The sequence below is a fragment of the Callorhinus ursinus genome, unplaced genomic scaffold (genome assembly GCF_003265705.2).
Source record: "Callorhinus ursinus isolate GAN/ISIS: 27379988/994484 unplaced genomic scaffold, GSC_fseal_2.0 scaffold40, whole genome shotgun sequence".
In the NCBI taxonomy this organism is placed as follows: Eukaryota; Metazoa; Chordata; class Mammalia; order Carnivora; family Otariidae; genus Callorhinus; species Callorhinus ursinus.
In genome coordinates, this window is record NW_027397102.1 from 10,867,968 (window position 1) to 10,891,391 (window position 23,424).

The window sequence follows — 23,424 nt, forward strand, 5'->3', positions numbered from 1 at the left end:
TGCCTTCTGTTTCTTTTTGCTGTCTGATTGGTGTGACTAAGACTTCCTGTACTATGTTTAAAAATAGTGGTGAGAGGTGATGTCACTGTCTTGTTCCTGATCATAGAGGCAAAGCTCAAAGTTATTGCCATTTAGGATGCTATTAGCTATGGTTTTTTTCATATGTGTCCTTTATTATGTTGAGTATATTCCCTTGAGCCCTACTTTGTTGAGGGTTTTTGTCATGAATGGAGGTGCTATTTTGTCAAATGTTTTTTCTGCATGTTTTGAAAGGTTCTTATCCTTTCTTTCATTAACATTTATTGATGTGTATCTTGTTGTTTGATTTGTAAATATCAATCCACCCTTCCAACCCAGGAATAAATCCCACTTGATTGCAGTGACTGATTTCTTTAATATATTTTTGGATTTGGTTTGCTAATATTTTATTGAGAATTTTTGCATCCATATTCATCAGGCCTATAATTCTCTTTTTACTGGGGTCTTTATCTGGTTTTGATATCAAGGTAATGCTAGCCTCATAGAATGAATTTTTAGGTTTTCCTTCCTTTTCTATTTTTTGGAGTAGTTTGAGAATAGGTATTAACTCTTCTTTAAGTGTTTGGTAGAATTTGCCCATGAAGTCATCTGGCCCTCAACTTGTTTGTTGGGAGTTTTTTTGATTACTGATTCAATTTCTTTACAGGTTATTGATCTGTTCAAGTTTTCTGTTTCTTCCTGTTTCCGTAGTTTTGGTAGTTTATATGTTTCTACAAGTTTATCCATCTCTTCCACGTTGTCCAGTTCGTTGGCATAAAGATTTTCATAATATTTTCTTACAATTTTTTGTATTTCTGTGGTGTTGGTTGTTACTTCTCCTTTCTCATTTGTTTTATTCATTTGGGTTCTTCCCTTTTTCTTTTTCATAAGTCTGATTGGAGGTTTATCAGTTTTACTAATTTTTTCAAAGAACCAGTTCCTGGTTTCCTTGATCTGTTCTATTGTTTTTTTTTCTTTAGTTTAAGTATCATTTATTTTTTTCTCTAATCTTTATTATTTCCTTCCTTCTGCTCATTTCAGGTGTTCTTTTTGTAGCTCCTCCTTTGTGTAAGGTTAGATTTTTTATCTGAGATTTTTCTTGCTTCTTGAGGTAGGCCTGTGTTTCTATATCCTTCCCTCTTAGGACTGCTTTTGCTGTATACCAAGGTTTTGGACCATTGGTTTTCATTTTCATTGTTTCTGTTATATTTTTAAATTTCTTTGTTAATTTCCCCATTGGCTCATTCATTGTTTAGCAGCATATTGTTTAACTTCTACGTATTTGTGGTCATTCCAAATTTTTTCTTTTGGTTGCCTTCCAGTTTCATAGTGGTCAGAAGAGGTGCATGGGATGAGTTCAATCTTTTGATATTTTTGAGGCCCGTTTTGTAACACAATATGTGATCTGTTGTGGAAAATGTTCCATGTACACTTGAAAAGAATGTATATTATGCTGTTTTAGGATGGAATGATCTGAATATATCTGTTAAGTCCACCTGGTCCAGTGTGTTATTCAAAGCCATTGTATCCTTGTTGTTTATCTGTTTAGATGGGCTCTGTCCATTGATGTAAATGGGGTGTTAAAATCCCCTAATATTATTGTGTTATTGTCAATTAGTTCTTTTATGTTTGTTACTGTTTTATATATTTGGGTGCTCCCATGTTGGGTGCATAATTATTTATGATTGTTTCATCTTCTTTTTAGATTGTCCCCTTTATTATTATATAGTGACCTTACAGTCTTTGTTTTGAAGTCTAATATTGCTACTCTGGTTTTCTTTTGGTATCGGTTTGCATGATAAATGTTTCTCCATCTGCTCATTTTCAATCTGCAGGTGTCTTTAGATTTAAAATGAGTCCATTGTAGGCAGCATATAGATGGGTCTTTTTAAATCCATTCTGACACCCTATGTGTTCGGATTATAGCATTTATTCCATTTAAATTCAAAGCAATTGCTGATAGATATGTCTTTATTGCCATCTTATTACCTGTTTTGTCTTTGTTTATAGAGATTTTTTCTGACCCTTTCTTGTTTTTGTCACATTTGGTCTCCTTTCCACTCAGAGTCCCCTTTAATATTTAATAATGGTTTAATGGTCAGGAACTCTTTTAGTTTTTGTCTTGGAAAGTCTTTATCTCTTCTATTCTGAGTGATAGCCTTGCTGGATAGAATATTCTTGGTTTCACATTTTTCCTATTTAGGACTTAGAATATGTTATGTCACTCCCTTCTGGCTTGCAAAGTTTCCATTTAGAAATCTCGAACCAGCCTTATGGGTTTTCCCTTGTAAGTTAAGGACTTCTTTTCTCTTACTGCTTTCAAGATTATCTTCTTTATCACTATATTTTGCAGTTTTAATTACAATATGTCTTGGTATAGGCCTTCTTCTATTGATTTTGATGGGAATTCTCTGTGTCTCCTGGTTCTGGATGTCTGTTTCCTTTCCCAGATTTAGGATGTTTTCAGCTATTATTTCTTCAGATAAACTTTCTGCCCCCTTTTCTCTCCATTTTCTGGGACTTATAATATGAATGTTATTACATTTAATGGAGTCACTGAGTACCCCTAGTCTATTCTTGTGTTTCATAATTCTCTTTTGTTCAGCTTAATGAATTTTCATTACTTTGTCTTTGAGGTCACTAATTCATTCCTCTACTTCTTCCAGCCTGTTCATTGCATCAAGCTTGTTTCCAATCTCATCTATTGCACTTTTCATCTCTGATCAATTCTTTGTTAACTCTTTTATCTCTGTGATAACTTCTTACCTGTATTTTCTATTATTTTCTCAAGCCCAGTGAATATCCTTATGATTGTTCCTATAAATTCTACATCAAGCCTGTTACGTACATCTGTTTTTGCTTAGATCTCTGCCACGGACTTGTTTTGTTCTTGCATTTGAGATCATTTCTTCCATCTTTGCATTTTCTCTAAGTCTCTGCTTTTTTTCTCTGTGTTCAAAAAGCTGACCATGGGGTACCTGGGTGGCTCAGTTGCTTAAGTGTCTGACTCTTGATTTCAGCTCAGGTCATGATCTCAGCTCTGTGCTCAGTGGGGAGTTTGTTTGGTATTCTCTCTCTCCCTCTCCCTCTGCCCCTTCCCCCTCTCACATTTGTTCTCTCTCTCAAATAAATTAATTAAAAAAAAGAAAAAAAAAAGCCAGTCATTCTTCTACTCCTGAGAGTAATGGCCTTATGAGGAAGAGGCCATGTAGTTCCTATGGCCTGGCCCTTTAGGGTGTATCTCCAGTATGTGCTGCGTGTACTCTGCTCTTGTGTTTTGGCTGCTCTGTCCTTTAGGCCAGTCATGTGCAGTGGCTGTTTGGCTGCTCTTGGAGGTTTTGGTCCCTGGCCTGAATATGGCAAGTTTAAATTAAATGTGCTCTGGTATGCTTGTGAAATGAGACATGTCACCACCTCCACCAGAACTGAAGCCCTGTAGAACTCACTGGTTGGTAGATGTGGTGTGGGTAGGGGGTTTCTACTGGTCTTCTGGGGGAGGGTCCCACCATGGTGGGACTGAGGCAAGCATGTCTGAAAAGAGCAGCTTCACCAGTGTGCAGGGGTTAGGGCTTGTTGTATATAAGTTAGGTAAGTACTGTTGGTGCTGCACTACTTCCTGCCAGTAGCTGTGTACTTATGCCAAAAGGCAGAGGATGAAAATGGTGCTGGCCAGCTCCTTTGTTCCTGGAGTGGTATCTTTCTGAATGTTGCCTCTCAGAGATGCACTCTGAGAAGTGCAAATAATCTCCCCACTCTGTGCCCCAGGCCCTCTTCAGATCACTGTTTCCACACTTTCTGCCCTCCTGGTTGTTTACCTGCCTTCTCTCCAGGAGCTGGACAGTATCCTCCAGACTATTCCAGCCAAGCCTGCTGATCTTTAAATCTCCAGGTGTTAAGCCCTACTGGTTGATAGAATTCAACAAAATTCAGTCCCTCTCATTCTCCAAGCCATTGGCTTTGGGGAAGCCTTCTTGTCCATTTCCCTGTGTGTTCCTTTCTGTCTCACCCTTCTCTAGACCATGGCTCCCTCTCCTCTGCAGCAGCTAGGATTGATTTCTCCCCTAAACCACATCCCCACACTTCCTACCTTCTTTGATATGGCCTTTTCTTTCCCTTTAATTGTGGAGGTTTCTCTGCCAGTCTTCAGGTCAATTTCTGGAGTATTTAGGATTATTTAATAGTTATCTATTTGTGTTCGTGGGATAAGGCAAGCCTAGTGTCTTCCTACTCTACCACCATCTTCCGCTACTCCTTTTTAAATGAGATTTTCAAGGGTGCCTGGGTGGCTCAGTTGGTTAAGCATCTCATCTGCCTTTGGCTTACATCATGATCCTGGGATCCTGGGATCGAGCCCTGTGTCGGGCTCCCTGCTCAGCGGGGAGTCTGCTGCTCCCTCTCCCACTGCCCCTCCCCACTGCTCATGCTCTCTCTCTCTCAAATAAATAAATAAAATCTTTAAATAAAAGAAAAAATATGTAAACATTTTCAGAGTCTCTAGCTATCAAAAAAAAAAGACTTTGGGAATTTTATGTTAATGTTAAAATGTATGCTAACCACTCAAACTTGTTTTCTCTGCTTTATGATGACCATTCATATTCTGGGGCTATATTAAGGATTTGAGATAGAGATGCTGGTATCAGAAAAATATTTTATTCTCTCATCATCTCATCCTGACCAAGATTGCTAGAACCAATATCAGCCACCTCAGAATGGAATTTGCGAAAGTAGACAACTCATTACTCTCATTCAGCACATGAGGCTTGATATGCTTGATTTCTTTTTTCTCTCTTTTTATCCTGTATCTCTACGAACTTTGTCATTCCCTCTCACTCTACCACTTTTGTAGAGGGTCCCCAAGACTACCCGCGTGTTTGGTTAAGTAGGACAACTTAGAAGACTCAACCTATAGTCATAGGCCTTATTACTGTGAAAGATTGCAAAGTAAAATCAGAAAAGGGAAAAGGCAAATGGGGCAAAGCTTGTAAGAAACCAGGTACAAGCTTCTAAGGATCTTCTTCCAGTGGAGTCATATAAGATGTACTTAATTCTTCACTAATGAATTATGATAATACATGTAGGACGTTGTCAGCCAAGGAAGCTCATTAGAGACTGAGCAGTCAAGGTTAGTACTAGTAGCTGATCACATAAACACTCTAGCATGTCCAGAATTCCAGACTAGAAGGAAAGTAATTACTCAGCATAAACCATATTCTTTCAACAGTTTAAGCACAGTGCTTCACTCTTATCATTCAGAGAATGTTTTCTATCATTGTATGGAACTGTTTACCAGAGAAGTCCCCAGATGCCAACCAAGAGCGAACCTTGCAAGCAGGACTTTCTAATAATGGCAGTCTTGAGATACTATGTGAACTCTTTTCTGCACACTATTATATAACTGTCTTTCATAAATACGTGGCAAATTTTGTATTTTCCCATCTTCTACCTCTGAGTATGGAAATTCTCAGTAGGCATTACTGCCTCTCTTCCTCACTGAAGTCCTTACTAAACTGGTACAGTTCTCTGGTTAGTAGCCATTTTGGTCACCTTCCATTCATCTTCTATCCACAACTCAGTTGCCAATCATTGTTCCCAAACTAAATTACATGTGTTTCAAAGTCACAGCTCTGACTGGAATCAAATATCAGATACCTTATGGTTGGTTTGCCCAGTTTTAGTCCTTAAAGTAGTCTCAACTCAAGTATACCCAATCAGATACAAAACCTTTGTGAATTATAAGAACATTCCAACATTCTAACTAGCTCATATATCTCATCCCAATAGATCTAACACTCTCCCTATAGCTAATATTAATGGCTACTGATATCCCATTTTTAATTCTAACACTGTGAGCAACTTTCACTTGGATACATATTATAAATTACTTATTAGGAAAAAAAATGAAAACCAAGATCACTCTTTGTAGCATATAAGACTCAAAGAAGAACATACTAATCAGTTTTCAGTAAGAAACTCATAATCCACTTGCAAAAGAATATGTTTCTTAGGTCATTCACATTGTTTCTAAATGTCAGAGCTAGAATAATCTAACCTACTGTTTTTCAAATAGAGATCTCAACCTATTAGGTAATGAAATAAGCATAGTGAATAAATAAGCATGAATCTCAGGAGACATTTTATTAAAAAAATAAAATAGAGGAGAACAACAAATATCAGAGTGTTCTGTACTTAGTATGGGTAAATAGTGTGAAAGTTCTTTCCATGGAGTGTGTGTGTGTCTGTGTAAGATAGGTCATAGGTCATATTGTAAAATTTATTCTGAGTCATGGTCAAAAAATGTTTGAAAGCTGTTGATTTAGTCTAACCCCATTAGCTACATATAGAGGTCCAGAGAAGGGCAATCACTCAGTGATTTCTTGGTACATAACTTGTTAGTGGCTGTGTCTAGAGTCCTTTCCTACTTATGGGAGTAGGGCTATTGAATCCAAATGAAATTTATGTTTTGTTAGACTGGCCCTTCATAGCAAGTAAAGAGAAGATGAATGTAAGTCTTTTTTTTTTAATATTTAAAATGACACATCAAGAAAAAAAAAATGCTACTTTCCAAGGTTAGAAGCAGCACAATTAGGGGAATTTGGCTGAGTCAAGGAAACTTGCATTAAGAGATGTTAGGTCAGTAAAATCAAGAATCAAACTATAGATACTAGAATAATTAGTGAGCAGGACCTGAGTAAAGGAGCAACTTAAGACATGTTTTTTTTTTCCTAACTTACATGTTTTAACAGATCTAGAGCCTCTTTTCACAGAACCACACCAACTAGTCTAAAACCAAAGGAAAGCTAAATTAGAGATTGAAGCAGCCTACCTACCCACCTCTACCAAGCTCAGACTCGTAGACTGTAGGCCTCCTTACGAATAGGTAAACCAGACACAGAAATAAATAGCTCTTGTTTCTATCTTTTTATCTTTCATTAACATTGCCTGCAAACATCGCTAGTTACTTTTCACCTTAGTCTTTACTGATATATCAAATAGGCCATTCCATTTTTAAAGTAAGGGTTGTAAGAGCTGTTTCAGAGAAAAAAAGTACTTATCCCAACTAGAAATCCCATCATCTAAATGCCCAGCTCATATTTAGAGTCCAAGGTACCCAATCAAGCATTTAAGATACATATTGTTTTGAACCAGTGGTCTGTTGGACCTAAGCTATGGCTATATGAAGTTACTAGTGAGATTGTATTTGGGAAGATTTTTTTTTAAGGATTTTGTTGTAAAAAAAAAAAAGTTTGGGGGCACCTGGTTAGCTCAGTCAGTTAAGTGTCTGACTCTTTATTTTGGGTCAGGTCATGATCTCAGGGTTGTGGGATTGAGCCCTGGAAGGGGGGAGGTGGGGAGAGGGAGGTGGAGTCTGCTTCTCTCTTTTTTCTTCTGTCCCTCCCCTTGCTTGTACTCTCTCTCTTTTTCTCTCTCTAAAATAAATACATCTTTAAGAAGTTTGAAAATGTCTCTTAGTTTAGGAACTTTTGGAAATGCATACATTATCTCAAGTTACCTGCAGTTATTAAATTATTACTTCTGTATTTTAAATCAGTGACATGAAAGAGTTATAGACCTTTTAAAGTCCTTAACTGATTAGTTAGTTGGATCTTTCATGTTCCTGAGGACTTAATCAAAACAGGATATGTAAAGAGAGTCCATATCGCTTTAACATGGTGTCATAAGTATAGTAGTTCATCAATTCTTTATATTACCATGCCCTATTAGATACTTGAAAAAAAAATATGCTTACAACTTTGAGTTTCTTAGGACATGAAAAAAATACCTAGTTTTAAAAAAGAAGAAAATCATCAACTCCCTTTGTGTAGCTAATTATCAATTTTAAATTGAGAATACTTTTCTAAAATTGGACATGACAACTGAGAGGTATTAGTTGAATTGTGATCCTTAAGGATTTTTTAGCTACCATTTTGATTAGTATTATTATCTAAAGAATAAATTGACATAGGGTAATGACTTGAAAGGGAACAAAGAGAACATTAAAGTTATAAAAACATCAAGTCTCTGCTAGCATCTGTTTGGAGTTTAATAGTTTGTTTGAATTTCATAGGTTCTAGGTTTAAGAAAATTGCTTATCCACTGGGACTGGCCACTTTAGGAGCAACTGTTTGCTACCCAGTTCAGTCAGTAATAATTGCAAAGGTAAGTTCCTTTTAGATAGCTACATTTCAGTATTTGTTTAAACTCTTAGTGTGACAATATTTAAATGACCTAAGTATCTGCAACGTTTAATTTCCAGAGAAATAAAGTGAGCGTCAACTCTTACTTTGGCAAAATCACATTACATTTCAGCATGGTAAATGCCATTCTTAATTACATGATCATCACAAATAGGATAAATTTGTTGAAATATAATTCAAAAATATAAATGCTGCTTTGAGGATTGGGTTCAGAGACACAATTAGAATTTATGGGGAGAAATACCACTCCATTGCTGAGCTATGTGAAATTCAGTTTTTAATTAACAGAAAATTATACCTGCTGGATGCTGTCAGTTCATCAGATTAGTATAAGAATCAGCAAACTGGTAGATAACAGCGGCTTCTGAAGGTAAAAAAAAAAAAAAATCATATATACAAATTCAATTTTGATACCACCTAGAACTAAGTAACATTTTCCATGAGTCCATATTATAGCTGTTTTGTCATTTTCTTATGAGCTTACCTACAAATCCAAACATTCTCCTAATGATTTGAACAGTTTGTGCCAGTATTTTACTTTTAATACATATTCAGATTGAGAAGGAGAGCTTTGGGTAATGCAGTATTTTCTTCCTTTCCTTCTTTTCTTAATTACCAACACTTAACATTTCCCCTCACACTTGAAGCACTGTGTAGTGTTACCAGAAGAATTTTCTGTACTTGGATTCTCATTACTACATCTCCCTAATTATTGATGTAGATAAAACTGCCTACTCAGTATTTTAAGAATGACAAGGATATAGTGCCCTATGTAGTTTGTAATGTGATGAAGTTATAAAAGTTTATAGCAAAGAGGGCATTATTCATTAAATCTAGTTATAGTTGAGACACTTGGTCCAAAATGATCAACTTATTTTTTATAAATCTTTCCTGAGAATTTATATAGGAATTAGCCACTTCAATTCATATCATATTCATGCTGAAAGAAACTTCCGAGTTTATTACATTCAACTTCCTCATTTTCTCATTTACTGATAAGAAAACTGTGGCCCAGAGAAGTTTCACAGTGACTGATTTTGTCCAGGGTTGTCTTCTGTTTCCCTGTCCATTTCTCTTCTCAGTATGTAATGCTGCCACTCAATCTTTTTGTTTGTTTAGAGTAATGCCTTAATGTTTTTTTTAAATAAAATTGGTAACTATTCATCCTTAAATAATTTAAGCATTATAGAAAAGTATAGGGAAAAAAAACAATTAACCATCTGGAATTCTTTCATCCAGAAAAATATCAGTGTTAACATTTGGTAGAATGTTGTCTAGACATTTCTTTATGCATATATAGAGGTAGAAAGATAGATGGGTGAATAGGCAGATATAGTTTCATAATAACAGGATAATACATCTTATTTTTAATTTTAAGAATAAAGTATTAAACTTAATTTTACTCTAACAGAAGGAAAATAAAAACAGAAGAATTCCTGAACTTCAAATAAAAATTTCTATGATAAAAGATATTAATGTGCGAATCCTGAAAGTTTTTTTATGGTTAAATACTGATTGTTACTGAAATTCCTAGAGTTGAGACCCTTGCTTTTCCTTTGGCATATAACAATGCCATGTGTAATATCTGCTGGATTCTATATATATATAACATGGATTCTTAACCTGAGATCCATGATAGGCTTAGGAGTGACTCCAGCACATGAAACTATGAAAAATTTTATATGTACAATAGATACCTTCTAATTTGGTATTATTGGGACCAGTAGTTAACAATTAATTAAAAATGTTAAAGTGGAAAGTTTTTAAAAGTCATAAATATGGACCTTAAATATTTTATTTCAAATTATAACATAAATGTGTGTCCATTTTTCTCTTTTGAAGTAGGTATTTTCTATGAGTCTGGGTCTCCTAGTTGAAGATCATGGCATCTGTCTTATAGTTAGCCATAGACATACTACATGTAGTATGTCTTCTACTGTTTTCAGTTTAGATTTCCTTTAAATAGAATGAACACTTAAAAACATTTTTAAAATAATATGAGTGCAGAATCCTCTTAAATTGTTATTATTTCTCCCAGCCTTTAACAGTTGACTTGCCCTCCTCTAATTTAACAGTAGTTTGGTAAATCATTTTTTAGTCTTTACAAAGCATTTAACTTAATTTTCCTGTAGACAACAATTCTCTTCACACTCATATTTCATCCTATTATGTTACATTTATTTTTTTTAATTATAGTAAAACTGATATAGAGACTTAGAAATAAATACAACTGATTCTTGGTAAGTGCACAAATCACTTGTGAAAGACAGTACTTAGATATATTTGAGAGTACCTGCTTTCGGTGAATATTCAGCATTCTATGAACATCATTTATTATACATTTTTAAGACACCTTAATCAGACAAGTGTCTTAAAAGGATATCAAATGAGAGCTCTTCTGCTGTATGGGTAGTTTCTTAAGGAAAGGGCCCGTACCTTTCAGGAGATTCTCCAAGAGGTCTTTGACATAAAAAAATCACAAAATGGTAGTCTAGAAGGCTCTTTGAAAAATAAGTCACTTCCAGTTATTCACCATTTTGGAAATATATTTCAAGATGGGATTACTTTTTGCTTTTTATTGTTTTCCTCATACTGTTTTCATTATTAACTTTAATAAAGAGTATCAAGTAATCTGTCTTTGAAAACTATAAAATACCTAGGAATAAACTTATCAAATAATGTTCTAAGATCTGTTTATTAAAAACTATTAATCTATAGTAGGAAGGGAAAAATGAAGGAGGGGGAATTGGAGGGGGAGATGAACCATGAGAGACTATGGACTCTGAGAAACAAACTGAGGGTTCTAGAGGGGCGGGGGGTGGGGGATGGGTTAGCCTGGTGATGGGTATTAAAGAGGGCACATATTGAATGGAGCACTGGGTGTTATATGCAAACAATGAATCATGGAACACTACATCAAAAACTAATGATGGAATGTATGGTGATTAACATAACATAACAATAAAATTTAAAAAGAAAAAAACTATTAAACTTCAGTGAAAGGCATTTTTAAAAAATTTGAATACATTTAGAGATATATCTTGTTTCTAGATGAAAGGACTGAATATTGGCATATAGCATATTTTCCCAAATTTAGAAGTTTAATTTAGTTCTTACAGAATTCTTCGATTTGTAGGGAGTATGACATTCATTCAACCAGTATTTGTTCTCCATTTACCATGTATTGGTAACTATGCTAGCATAGACAATAAAATAGACCAAAAAAAAAAAAAAACAACAAAAAACAAAAGAGAATATCCAAAAACAAATACATCAAGTATGTCTTTGTATATATTGTGGGGTAAGGGGAGGGTATAGTAAAGGTGGCATTTCAGATCAGTGTGTAAAGAAAGGATGGGTTGGTTATTCCAGACATGTGTTGGAATAATTGGCTTTTTGGAAAAAAATCTTAGACCTTGCAAAAATAAATTTCAGGTGGACTAAAGATCTAATCATAAAATATAATACTATAAAAATATTAGAAGAAAGAAGGTAAATACCTCTGTAATGTTGAGATAGGAAGGGCCCTCTTAAGCAAAACACAATCCAGAAACCATCAAAAAGATTAATGTATTTTACTACATCAACATAAATATGTTTCTTCTGATCACAATATAACATTTACAAAGTTAATGGGTAAATTAAAACTGGGAAAACTATTTGCAACATCTATAACAAAGGACTAAATAATGGCCTTCCTATAAATTGATAGGAAAAAGATAAAGGCTGTCTAAGAAAATGAAGAAAGTAAACAAACAAGCAATCCACAAAATAAAAAACATAAATGGCCTAATATGAAGGATGCTTAACTTTATCAGCAATCAAATAAATGCAAATTTAGAGATCATTTAGATATTGGCTTTTAGTCTTTCAATTTGATAAAGATTTAAAAGACTCATAGTAATACTGCTTCTGGGAAATGGGGTAGGAAAACACACTTTTGGTGGGAGTATAAAGTACTACAGTGTATTGCTGACTTTATGGAGGCAATGTGGCAATATTATCAAAAATTAAAATGTATATAATCTTTAATCCAGGTATTTCACAGAATTTGTACCAGGAAATACCACAAAGATGTGTGGTCCCAACTGTATGTGTAAGAATGCTAATCACAGCATGCTTATAATTGCCCAAAAAAGAGAAACATCCCATATTACCCAAAATAGGGGATTTATTAAACTAACCGTGGCATATCCATTGTAGAATACTAACTGTGCAGCTATTATAAAAGAAGCAGATCCCAGGTATATAAACTGATATGGAAACATCTCTGACAAATTATTAAGCTTTTAATCTATCAAATCTCACTATGTGATCCTATTTGTGTTTTTAAAAAGGAAACAAGCTAAGTGTATATGTGTGTAGTTTATTTTAAAATTTAATTTAAAACATAATTGAGATTGTAGTGTAGAATCTGTTCTCTAATCTCGTCTTTTCAGTGGTTCATGGAAATCCATATCAGTGCATATAAATCTAAAATCTACCTCATCCTTTTTGGTAGAGGTATATAAGTATCAACATTCCATTTGTTTTAAAATGTGTGTGTGTATCTAATGCACATATAAGGAAAATCTCAGGAAGAATAGCCACACAGCTGTGACCAAAGTTACATTGTGGGGAGGAAGAAGACTTCCTTTATATTAGTGGTTTGATTTATTTTTCTTAATTGTAAGTATATACTTAGCAAACAAATTCTATTTTAAGCAAGAAAGTCACAGTTTTTACAAGTTTTATAAGTTCATGTTTATAAAAAGTATAATCCTGGAAAGCTTCCAAAACCTCTTTAAAACTTGAAAAGTCAATAGCTATTGAAATTACTTTAGCCATAAGGAACAAAAAGATGGGGAAAGAACAGAAAGAGGGAATAAGGAGATTTTTAAAGGGAAAGAGATATGAATGAAAGTAAGAGCAGCGTCAGGAATTCACTCACCATCCTTGCCTCTGCTTTGGTGTGTTTGTAGTTCATTTGTATTTTATGTTTCTACCAAAAGAGAGTATTATTCTCTGGAGAAATACATTAATACTTTATGACAGGAGAAAGTGCCAGAAAATTTGAACAAAAGTATTAACTTCATAGCATCTTAAAATCTTATTTTCTGATTATCTCAAGCTGTCTTTCCCAAACTTCTGTTAAATAAACATAGTTTTAAATTCACATATTACAGTGTGAATGCAAACTATACATTTTTAAGAATTTATTTTTCTAAGAGCAGTTTTAGGTTCACAACAAAATTAAGCAGAAGGTACAGAGATTTCCCATACACCCCCTGTTCCCACACATGCTCAGCATCCTCCATTATCAACATCCCTTTTCAACATCCCCCATTAGGGTGGTACATATGTTGAAATTGATAAGCCTACATTGACACATTATCACCCAAAGTCATAGTTACTTTAGGATTCGCTGTTGGTGTTATACTAACTACATTTTTTTAGCCTTTTACATGAGGCAAATAAGTTTTCATACAAGATTTAGAAAATGGGGTTTTCTGTTATATGATCTAGAGATTTATATCTTTACTATTGATTCTGACCTGATTGTTTACATAAAATACCTGACATAATTTTTTTAATATTTGTTATTTTGACTTTTAAAAATATATCTTATTTGACTCACTTCTTGTTTTAATTAGGTAACTGGGAAAAAGGCATATACTACAAGCCAGCAAATTTATGAAGCAGTTAAATCATTGTGGACAAAAATCAACAAAAAAGAGTCATTTCCTAAACCTAAAGAAAAATCTAAGGTAGAGTTTAAATGGACCAAAAAGGTAGACATTTGATTTTGTTGGTTGGGGTGGGGGATTGGCTTATAATGGGAGCCCTGAACAGAGGTCAAGGATAGAATGAAAGGAAATAAAGGAACATAATATCTTTGCATACTATACGTTTTTAAGATGTTTTGTTTTAGCAAAATGATTTACTTATGAAGGAAAAATCTTTTTGGTAAACAGCTAGGAAATTCTGCTGAAATAGAAATACCTGCAAAAGCAACTGACAGCCTGAAATACTCAGTGCCCTTGACAACAGAACTCAGCTCTGAAACAAAGATAAAATCAGAATCCACCTCAGGTTTGTTTGAAATAATTCAATTTTGTTTTCATTCTTTCCTTAAATAATGTTATTGTATTATTAGGAGTAGTTTGAACTTATGTGCTTTCTTCATAAATGTTTTTTCTTTCTCATATCTGTAGTCTCTATATCTTTTTAGGTTGTGAGATACTCGGGTACTTGGGACTTTTTCTAGTTGTCGCATTGTTCATAATACCAATCTTTGCATATGGTTGTGTGGAGTAACACTGGTGGGTTGGGTGAGTGAAGCATTTAGTATCACTTTGTAAATTTGAGCTTTGTAATTAGGTGGAGAAAAATGTGCCTTTCCAGATTCTATCAATTTACAAGCTATAAGTATGAGTCGTATCTACATAGAAGAAATACTGGCTTTCCATTTCTTGTGCTATTTACCCCTATCAGTCTTAGCTTCCACCATCACTATTATTTAGTTTAGATATTAGGAGAACATTCAGAATGAAACAGTAAAATAACACCAATCATAATACTAAAAACTTTTTTAATATTAGATACTGGCAATTGATACTTTGTGAGACCAAATAGTGACAATTATACTTTCTAGGCAAATACTACTATGGTTTTACTGTAATCATTGAGAAGGTAACAGAGTGTTTAATACCATTTTAGGAGTGTATTCACATAAACTCACCAGTCACTGGGTAATACAGGATTGTCTATCTGTACAGTGTGAATGGTACTACCCATTGTTTTATTGCAAAGGAAATAGGACCAACTCAGAGATAAGGAAGTAGAAAATAATGATAATATCTGCCCTTTACATTGTGCCTACTGTGATGTAAAGAGCTATAAATATCATATGTTATTTAATTCTCACCCAAAAGACAAAACAAAACAAAAAACTCTTGTGCATATGTAATTATAATTATTGCATAATGAACAGACTGAAACGCCGGAAGCCTAAGTAACTTGCCCAAAATCATATAGCTTATGAGTAGTAGACATATTCATAGCCTAGATTTTCCTAATACAAGTCCAAGCTCTTTCTATTGTGTATAGATTATCTAATTTAAAATCAGAGTTTAGTCTCTAATTTCAGCTACCTCCTCTATCTTAATTTTTTATAAAACCTGTCACTGAGTAACAAACCTGATAGGAGTTTTACAGTGTTCTCCTGTCACCTCTCATTTCTAATCTGTTGGTTTACAGTATTTATTTTTTTATTATTTACTTTCAATTCTGGTATAGTTAGCATACAGTGTTATATTAGTTTCAGGTGTACAACACAGTGATTCAACACTGCCACGCAACACCCTTTGCTCATCACAACAAGTGTACTCCTTAATCCCCTTCAGCTATTTCACCTATCCCCCACCAACCTCCCCTCTGGTAACCATCAATTTGTTCTCAGTAGTTAAGAGTCTGTTTCCTGGCTTGTCCCTCTTCCTCTATTTTCGTTTTTCTCTTGCATCCATGCAGATATAGGTAGGTAGGTAGGTAGGTAGATAGGTAGGTAGATAGATAGATAGATAGATAGATAGATAGATAGATAGATAGATAGAGATATGTATATAAAGGAGATGTGGGGTGTGTGTGTGTGTGTGTGTGTGTGCATTTATATATCAATAGACTTTTGGGCTCTTTCCATGTTTTGACTGCTGTTGATAATGTTGTTATAAACATTGGGGTGCATGTACCCCTTCAAATCTATATATTTGTATCCTTTGGGTAAATACCTAGTAGTGCAGTTGCTGGGTTGTGGGGCTGTTCTATTTTTAATTTGGTGAAGAACCTCCATACTGTTTTCCAGAGTGGCTGCACCAGTTTGGATTCCCACCAACAGTTCAGAAGTGTTCCTTTTATTCCATCCTTGCCGACTCCTGATGTTTCTTGTGTTGTTGATTTTAGCCATTTTGACGTGTGAAGTGGTATCTCATTGTGGTTTTGATTTGTATTTCCCTGATGATGAATGATGTTGAGTATCTTTTCATGTGCCTGTTAGCCATCTGTATGTCTTCTTTGGAAACATGTTTGTTCATGTCTTCTGCCCATTTAACTATGTTGTTTGTTTTTTGGGTGTTGAGTTTGATAAGTTCTTTATAGATTTTGGATACTAACCTTTTATCAGATATGTCATTTGTAGTTATCTGCTCTGATTTTGGAGGCTGCATTTTAGTTTTCTGGATTGTTTCCTTTGCTGTGCAGAAGCTTTTTATCTTGATGAAGTCCCAATAGTTCATTTTTGTTTTTTTTCCCCTTGTCTCTGGAGACATGTAGACATGTCTAGTAACAAGTTGCTACAGCCAGGTCAGAGAGGTTTCTGCTGTGATCTCCTCTAGGATTTTGATGGTTTCCTGTCTCACATTAAGGGTTGTTCATCCATTTTGAGTTTATTTTTGTGTATGGTGTAAGAAACTGGTCCAGTCATTCTTCTGCATGTGGTTGTCCAGTTTTCTCAACATCATTTGTTGAAGAAACTGTCTTTTTTTCTTCTTCTTTTTTTTTTTTTTTGGAATGGGAGTGCTAGCAGGGAGGGGCAGAGGGAGAGAGAGAATCTCAAGCAGGACCTACACATGGAGCCTGACACGGGGGCTTGATATCATGGCGCTGAGATCATGACCTGAGCCAGACTCAAGAGTTGGACACCCAACCAACTGAGCCACTCAAGCACCCCAAGACTTTTTTTCCATTGGATATTCTTGCTTTGTCAAGATTAATTGACCATATAGTTGTGGGTCCATTTCTTGGTTTTCTATTCTGTTCCATTGATCTGTGTATCTGTCTTTGTGTCAGTACCATACTGTCTTCATGACTACAGCTTTGTAATGTCGCTTGAAAGCTGTAATATAGCTTGAAGTCTGGAATCGTGAGGCCTCCAGCTTTGCTGTTCTTTTTCAGGACTGCTTTGGCTATTTGGAGTGTATTGTGTTTCCATACAAATTTTAGGATTGTTTGTTCTAACTCTGAAAAATGCTGGTGGTATTTGATAGGAATTGCCTTAAATGTGTTGATTGCTTTCAGTAGTATAAATATTTTAAAAATGTTTGTTCTTCCAATCCTTGAGCATGGAATGTTTTTCGACTTCTTTGTGTCCTTTTCAGTTTCTTTCGTAAGTGTTCTATAGTTTTCAGGGTACAAATTTTTTACCTCTTTGGTTAGATTTGTTCCTAGGTATCTTATGGTTTTTGGTGCAATTATAAATGGGATTCGTTCCTTGATTTCTCTTTCTGCTGCTTCATAATTGGAGTATAGAAATGCAACAGATTTCTGTATGCTGATTTTATTTAACCTGTGGCGTTGCTGAATTGTATTTAGTTCTAACAATTTTTTGGTGGAGTCTTTTGGGTTTTCCACATAGAGTGACATGTCATCTGCAAATAGTAAAAGTTTGACTTCTTCCTTGCCAATTTGGATGCTTTTTATTTCTTTTTGTTGTCTGATTGCTGAGGCTAAGACTTCCAGTACTCTGTTAAACAACAGTGGGGAGAGTGGACATCCCTGTCTTCTTCCTGACTGTAGAGGAAAAGCTCTCAGAATTTAGCTATTGAGGATGATATTGGCTGTGCGTCTTCTGTATATTGCTTTTATGATGCTGAGGTATGTTGTCCCTATCCCTACATGGTAGAGGGTTTTTATCAAAAATTGATGCTGCATTTTGTGAAATGCTTTTTCTGCGTCTATTGAGAGAATCATATGGCTCTTATCCTTTCTTTTATTAAGGTGGTGTATCACGTTGATCATTTTGTTAATATGGAACACCCCTGCAGCCCAGGAATAAATCCCACTTGATTGTGGTGAATAATTCTTTTAATGTACTGTTGGATGTGATTTGCTAGTATATTGTTGAGAATTTTTGCATCCACATTCATCAGGGATATTGGCCTGTAATTCTCCTTTTTGGTGGGGTCTTTGGTTTTGGAATCAAGTTAATGCTGGCTTTGTAGAATAAGTTTGGAAGCTTTCCTTCCATTTCTACTTTTTGGAACAGTTTGAGAAGAATAGGTACGAACTCTACTTTAAATGTCTGGTATAAATCTACTGGGAAGCCATCTGGCTCTGCATTTTATTTGCTGGGAAATTTTTGATTACTGATTCAATTTGTTCACTGGTTATGGGTCTGTTCAAATTTTCTAATTGTTCCTGTTTCAGTTTAGAAATTTTTTATATTTCTAGTTATTTGTTCATTTCTTCCATATTACCCAGTTTGTTGGCATATAATTTTTCATTATCCTCTCTTAAAATTGTTTGTGTTTCTTTGTGTTGGTTGTGATCTCTCCTCTCTCATTCATGATTTCATTTATTTGGGTCTTTTCTTTTTTCTTTTTGATAAGTCTGGCTAGGGTTTATCAATTTTATTACTTCTTTCAAAGTACCAGCTCTTAGTTTCATTGATCTGTTCTACTGATTTTTTTAATATGGTTTATTTCTGCTCTAATCTTTATTATTTCCCTTCTTCTGCTGGCTTTATGACTTATTTGCTGTTCTTTTTCTAGCCCCTTTATGTATAAGATTAGTTTGTGCATTTGAGACTTTAGTCCTTCTTGAGGTAGGCCTATATTGCCATATACTTCCCTCTTAGGACCATCTTTACTGTATCCGAAATGTTTTGGACTGTCGTGTTTTCATTTCTTTGTTTCCATGTATTTTTTTTTATTTCTTCTTTAATTTCCTGGTTAAGTCATTCTTTCTTTAATAGGATATTCTTTAACCTCCATGTATTTGTTGTCTTTCCAAATTTTGTCTTGTGGTTGACTTCAAGTTTCATTGCGTTGTGTTCTGAAACTATGCATGGTATGATCTCAATCTTTTCGTACTTGTTGAAGCCTGATTTTTGATCCAGTATGCGATCTGTTCTGGAGAATGTTCCATGTACACTCGAAAAGAATTTGTTTATTCTCCTGCTTTAGGGTGAAATGTTCTGAATATATCTGTTTAGTCCCTCTTGTCCAGCGTGTCACTCAAAGCCATTGTTTCCTTGTTTATTTTCTGCTTAGATAATCTGTCCATTGCCGTAAGTGGGGTGTTAATATCCCCAGCTGTTATTATATTATTATCATTTTCAGTGTGTTTGTTATTAATCGATTTATATATTTGCAGCTCTCTATTGGGGGTGTAAATATTTACAATTGTTAGATCTTCTTGATAGATAGAACCCTTAACTATGATTTAATTCCCTTCATCTCTTGTTACAGTTTTTGCTTTAAAATCTAGTTCATCTGATAAATGTATGGCTGTATGGCTATTCCGGCTTTCTTTTGACATCCATTAGCATAATAGATGGTTCTTCATCTCCTCACTTTCAATCTCCAAGTGTCTTTAGGTATAAAATGAGTTTCCTGTAGGCAGCATATAGATGGGTCTTTCTTTTTCTTATCCATTTTGATACCCTATATCTTTTGATTGGATCATTTAGTCCATTTACATTCAGAGTGACTATTGATAGATGTGAATTTAGTGACATTGTGTTACCTGTAAATTGATGTTTCTGGTGATGTTCTCCTTTCCTTTCTAGTCTGTTGCTTTTTGTCACCTTTTTCCCTACTCAAAGAATTCCCTTTAATTTTTCTTGCAGGGCTGGTTTAGCGGTCACGAACTCCTTTATTTTTTGTTTTTCTGGGAAACTCTTACCTCTCCTTCTATTCTGAATGGCAGGCTTACTGTATAAAGTATTCTTAGCTGTGTATTTTTCCCGTTCAGCACTTGAATATATCATGTCACTGCCTTCTGCCCTGCCATGTTTCTGTGGCCAGATCTGCTGCAAACCTGATCTGCATTCCCTTCTTGTTTAAGGACTTTTTTCCCCTTGCTGCTTTCAGGATTCTTTCCTTGTCTGTGTATATTGTGAATTTGACTATGATAAGTCTTGGTGATGGCCAGGTTTTGTGGAATTTAATGGGAGTTCTTTGTGTTTCTTAGATTTCAATGTCTGTTTACTACCCCTGATTAGGGAAGTTTTCAGTTATACTTTGCACAAACAAACGTTCTGCCTCTCCTTGTCTCTATTTCTTCTTGGACTCCTTTGATATGAATGTTATTACACTTTAAGGAGTCACTCAATTCCTTACATCTACATTCATGATCCAATACGTTTTTTTACCTCTTTTCAGTTTCATTATTTTCCATAATTTTATCTTCTATATTACTGATTCATTCCTCTGTTTCATCCATCCTTATTGTTACATCTAGTCAGATTTTCATCTTGGTTATAGCATTTTTTACTTTGGCCTGACTAGCTTGTAGTTCTTTTACCTCTGCAATAAGGGATTGCAGTGTCTCTAGTGTCTTCTGTGCTTTTCTCAAGCCCAGCTAGAATCCATATAATCGTTTTAAATTCTGGTTCAGGCATCTTACTTATATCTGTATTGGTTAAATCCCTGGCATCATTTCTTCTTGTTCTTTCTTTTGGGGTAAATTCCTCCATAATGTCATTTTGTCTAGGTCACTGTTTTTTTGTGTGTGTGTTATTGTTAGGAAAGCCTGTTCTGTTTCCGCTCCTGAGAGTAATGGCTACTTTAAGAAGAGGTCCTGTACTGTCTTGGACCTAGTGCTTCATGAGGTGTTTCAGAGTGTGCACTCCGCTCTTGTGTTTTGGCTGCTCCTTTCCTCAGGGCAGTACTCTGCAGAGTTTCTCCTTGGCCTGCCGTGAGGGGTGTTTGGACCATGTCTACTATGTGGCAAGATTAAAATAGCTGTGTTTTGGTCTGCTTGTTAAAAGAAGGTAGATGCAAACAAACAAATAAATAAATAAATGAATGAATAAATAAGGTGGATCCCATTTCCCTTAGAACTGAAGCTTTTCAGCACTCTGTGAATCAGTAGACTTGGTGCATGCAAGGGGTTTGTGCTAATCTTCTGGGGGAGGGTGCTACTGCACTGATTGTCATCACACTTGCCTTAGTGAAGGTACACCTGGAGGGCACTGGGGGACAGGGCTTGGTGGAAGCAGCTCTGGCCTCCACTGAGTGGCTCTGTGTTGCTCCCTGAAGTTGGTTAGTGCTAACGGGTGGAGGAGGAGTGGGGGACGGAGGTTCACCCTGATCTTTTGTCCCTGGAGCAGGGAATTCATACCCACCACTCTTCAGGAAGCCCTCACCGAAGAGCAAACAATCGCCTCTTTGTGTCTCCCCAGATTCCATCAGATCCCTGTCTTTACCCTCTCTAGGGGTGTCCGAGCTGTCTGCCTGCCACGCACCACAGTACTCCTGTGTTTTATCTCAGGCCTGCATCTGGGTTTCAAAACTACAAATTTTAGGGACCAACTCGGAGTGGACCTGCACTGATCCTGTGGGTGAGGGCTTAGCTGTGTTATGACCTGTGCTGGTCTTTCCCAGAAAAGCAGTAGCACGACTGTGCAGTGGTTCAGAGTTTATGTAAAGCACACTGAAAAGCCGGCACCAAGGTTTGCTCCCCACAGCCGTTATCTTTGTTCCTATACTAGTGAACAGGGCAGCACATCGGTACTGCCAGCTCTTTTGTCCGCAGAGATGTCATGACATCACTCCCAAGTGCACTTCAGGAACAGGAACTTTCTCATGTGACCCAGGGGATCCTCAGACCATGCTGCCAGCTCCTGGGTCTCCCCGCCTTCCTTCCATACCAGAGCATCACTAAACCCACCAGGCATGACCCCAGTGATAGTGCAGACTTCTAAAACTTGATTTTGAGCTCTGCTGCTATAAAAACTTGGCGGTAGTCAGCCCCTCTCGTTTTCCCAGTTAGTAGTTTTGGGGAAGAGTTTTTCCTGTGCATTCCCTGCACTCTTTCTCTCTCTCTTTCTCTCTTGCTCCTCTCTCAGTGATCAGGGCTCCCTCTGCTCTGCCACACCCACAGTTCTTTTCAACTCCCCACAGCATCTACCTTCCCAAAGGTGGCTGTTTTTCTACCTGTAGATGTGCAGTTTGTTCTCTCTGTCCTCAGATTTCTTGGGTGTTCAGAATGATTTGATATTTGTCTAGCTGTGTTCGAGGGATGAGACAAGCTTAGGGTCCCCCTACTCCACCATCTTAACTCCTCTGCCACATCTTCTTTATGCATTCATCAGTCAGTGGACACTCGTGCTGCTTCCATATCTTGACTATTGTAAATAATGCTGCTACAAACATAGGGGTGCCTGTATCCCTTTGAATTAGTATTTTTTTAACTTTATTATGTTATGTTAATCACCATACATTACATCATTAGTTTTTGATGTAGTGTTCCATGATTCATTGTTTGCGTATAACACCCAGTGCTCCATTCAGTACGTGCCCTCTTTAATTAGTATTTTTATATTCTTTGGATAAATACCCACTGGTGCAGTTGTTGAATCATAGGATAATTCTATTTTTAACTTTTTGAGGAACCTCCATACTGTTTTTCAGACTGGCTGCCCCAGTTTGCATTCCCACCATCAGTGCAATAGGGTTACTTTTTCTCTACATCCTCCCCAATACCTTTTATTTCTTGTGTTGTTGATTTTAGCCATTCTGACAGTTGTGAGTTGATAGTACATTGTAGTTTTGATTTGCATTTCCCTGATGATACATGATGATGCGCAACTTTTCATGTGTCTGTTGGCTATTGGTATGGCCACTTTGGAGAAATATATGTTCATGTCTTTTACCCATTTTTTAATTAGATTTTTTGTTTTACAGGTTTCAAGTTGTATAAGTTCTTTATATATTTTGGATACTAAATCTTTATTGGCAATGTCATTAGTAAATATCTTCTACCATTCAGTAGGTTGCCTTTTAGTTTTGTTGATTATTTCCTTCATTGTGCAGGAGCTTTTATATTGATTTACTCCTGGTAGTTTATTATTGCTTTTCTTTCCCTTGCCTCAGGGGACCTTTCTAGAAAAGTGTTGCTACGGCCGATTTCTGAGACATTATTGCCTGTGCCCTTTTCTAGGATTTTTAGGGGTTCAGGCCTCACATTTAGGTCTTTAATCCATTTTGACTTTAGTTTGTGTATGGTGTAAGAAAGTGGTCCTAGTATCCACTTTTTGACACGTTACTTTACAGTTTTCCCAACCCCATTTGTTGAAGAGACTGTTTCCCACTAGTTATTCTTTCCAGCTTTGTCGAAGATTAATCGACCATATAGTTGTGGGTTCATTTCTGAATTTTCTGTTATGTTCCATTGATCTGTATGTCTGTTTTTGTGCCATTACCATACTGTCTTGAATACTACAGCTCTGTAA

At 35.8% G+C, this 23,424-nt stretch overlaps 1 protein-coding gene and 1 long non-coding RNA gene across 3 annotated transcripts in view; both read left to right on the top strand.

Moving 5' to 3' along the window:
* LOC141370610 (uncharacterized) overlaps positions 1–23,424 on the top strand; it is a 202,930-nt gene that overhangs the window by 120,473 nt on the left and 59,033 nt on the right. The gene's annotated exons all lie outside the window — the stretch shown is intronic.
* The window catches only part of APOOL (apolipoprotein O like), a 138,162-nt gene that overhangs the window by 103,168 nt on the left and 11,570 nt on the right, over positions 1–23,424 (top strand). For both annotated transcript variants that reach the window (XM_025879346.2, XM_025879422.2), the window contains 3 exons: positions 8,084–8,175; positions 13,847–13,960; positions 14,168–14,285. In XM_025879346.2, the coding sequence (XP_025735131.1) occupies positions 8,084–8,175; positions 13,847–13,960; positions 14,168–14,285 (324 nt within the window). The remainder of the gene's footprint in view (positions 1–8,083; positions 8,176–13,846; positions 13,961–14,167; positions 14,286–23,424) is intronic.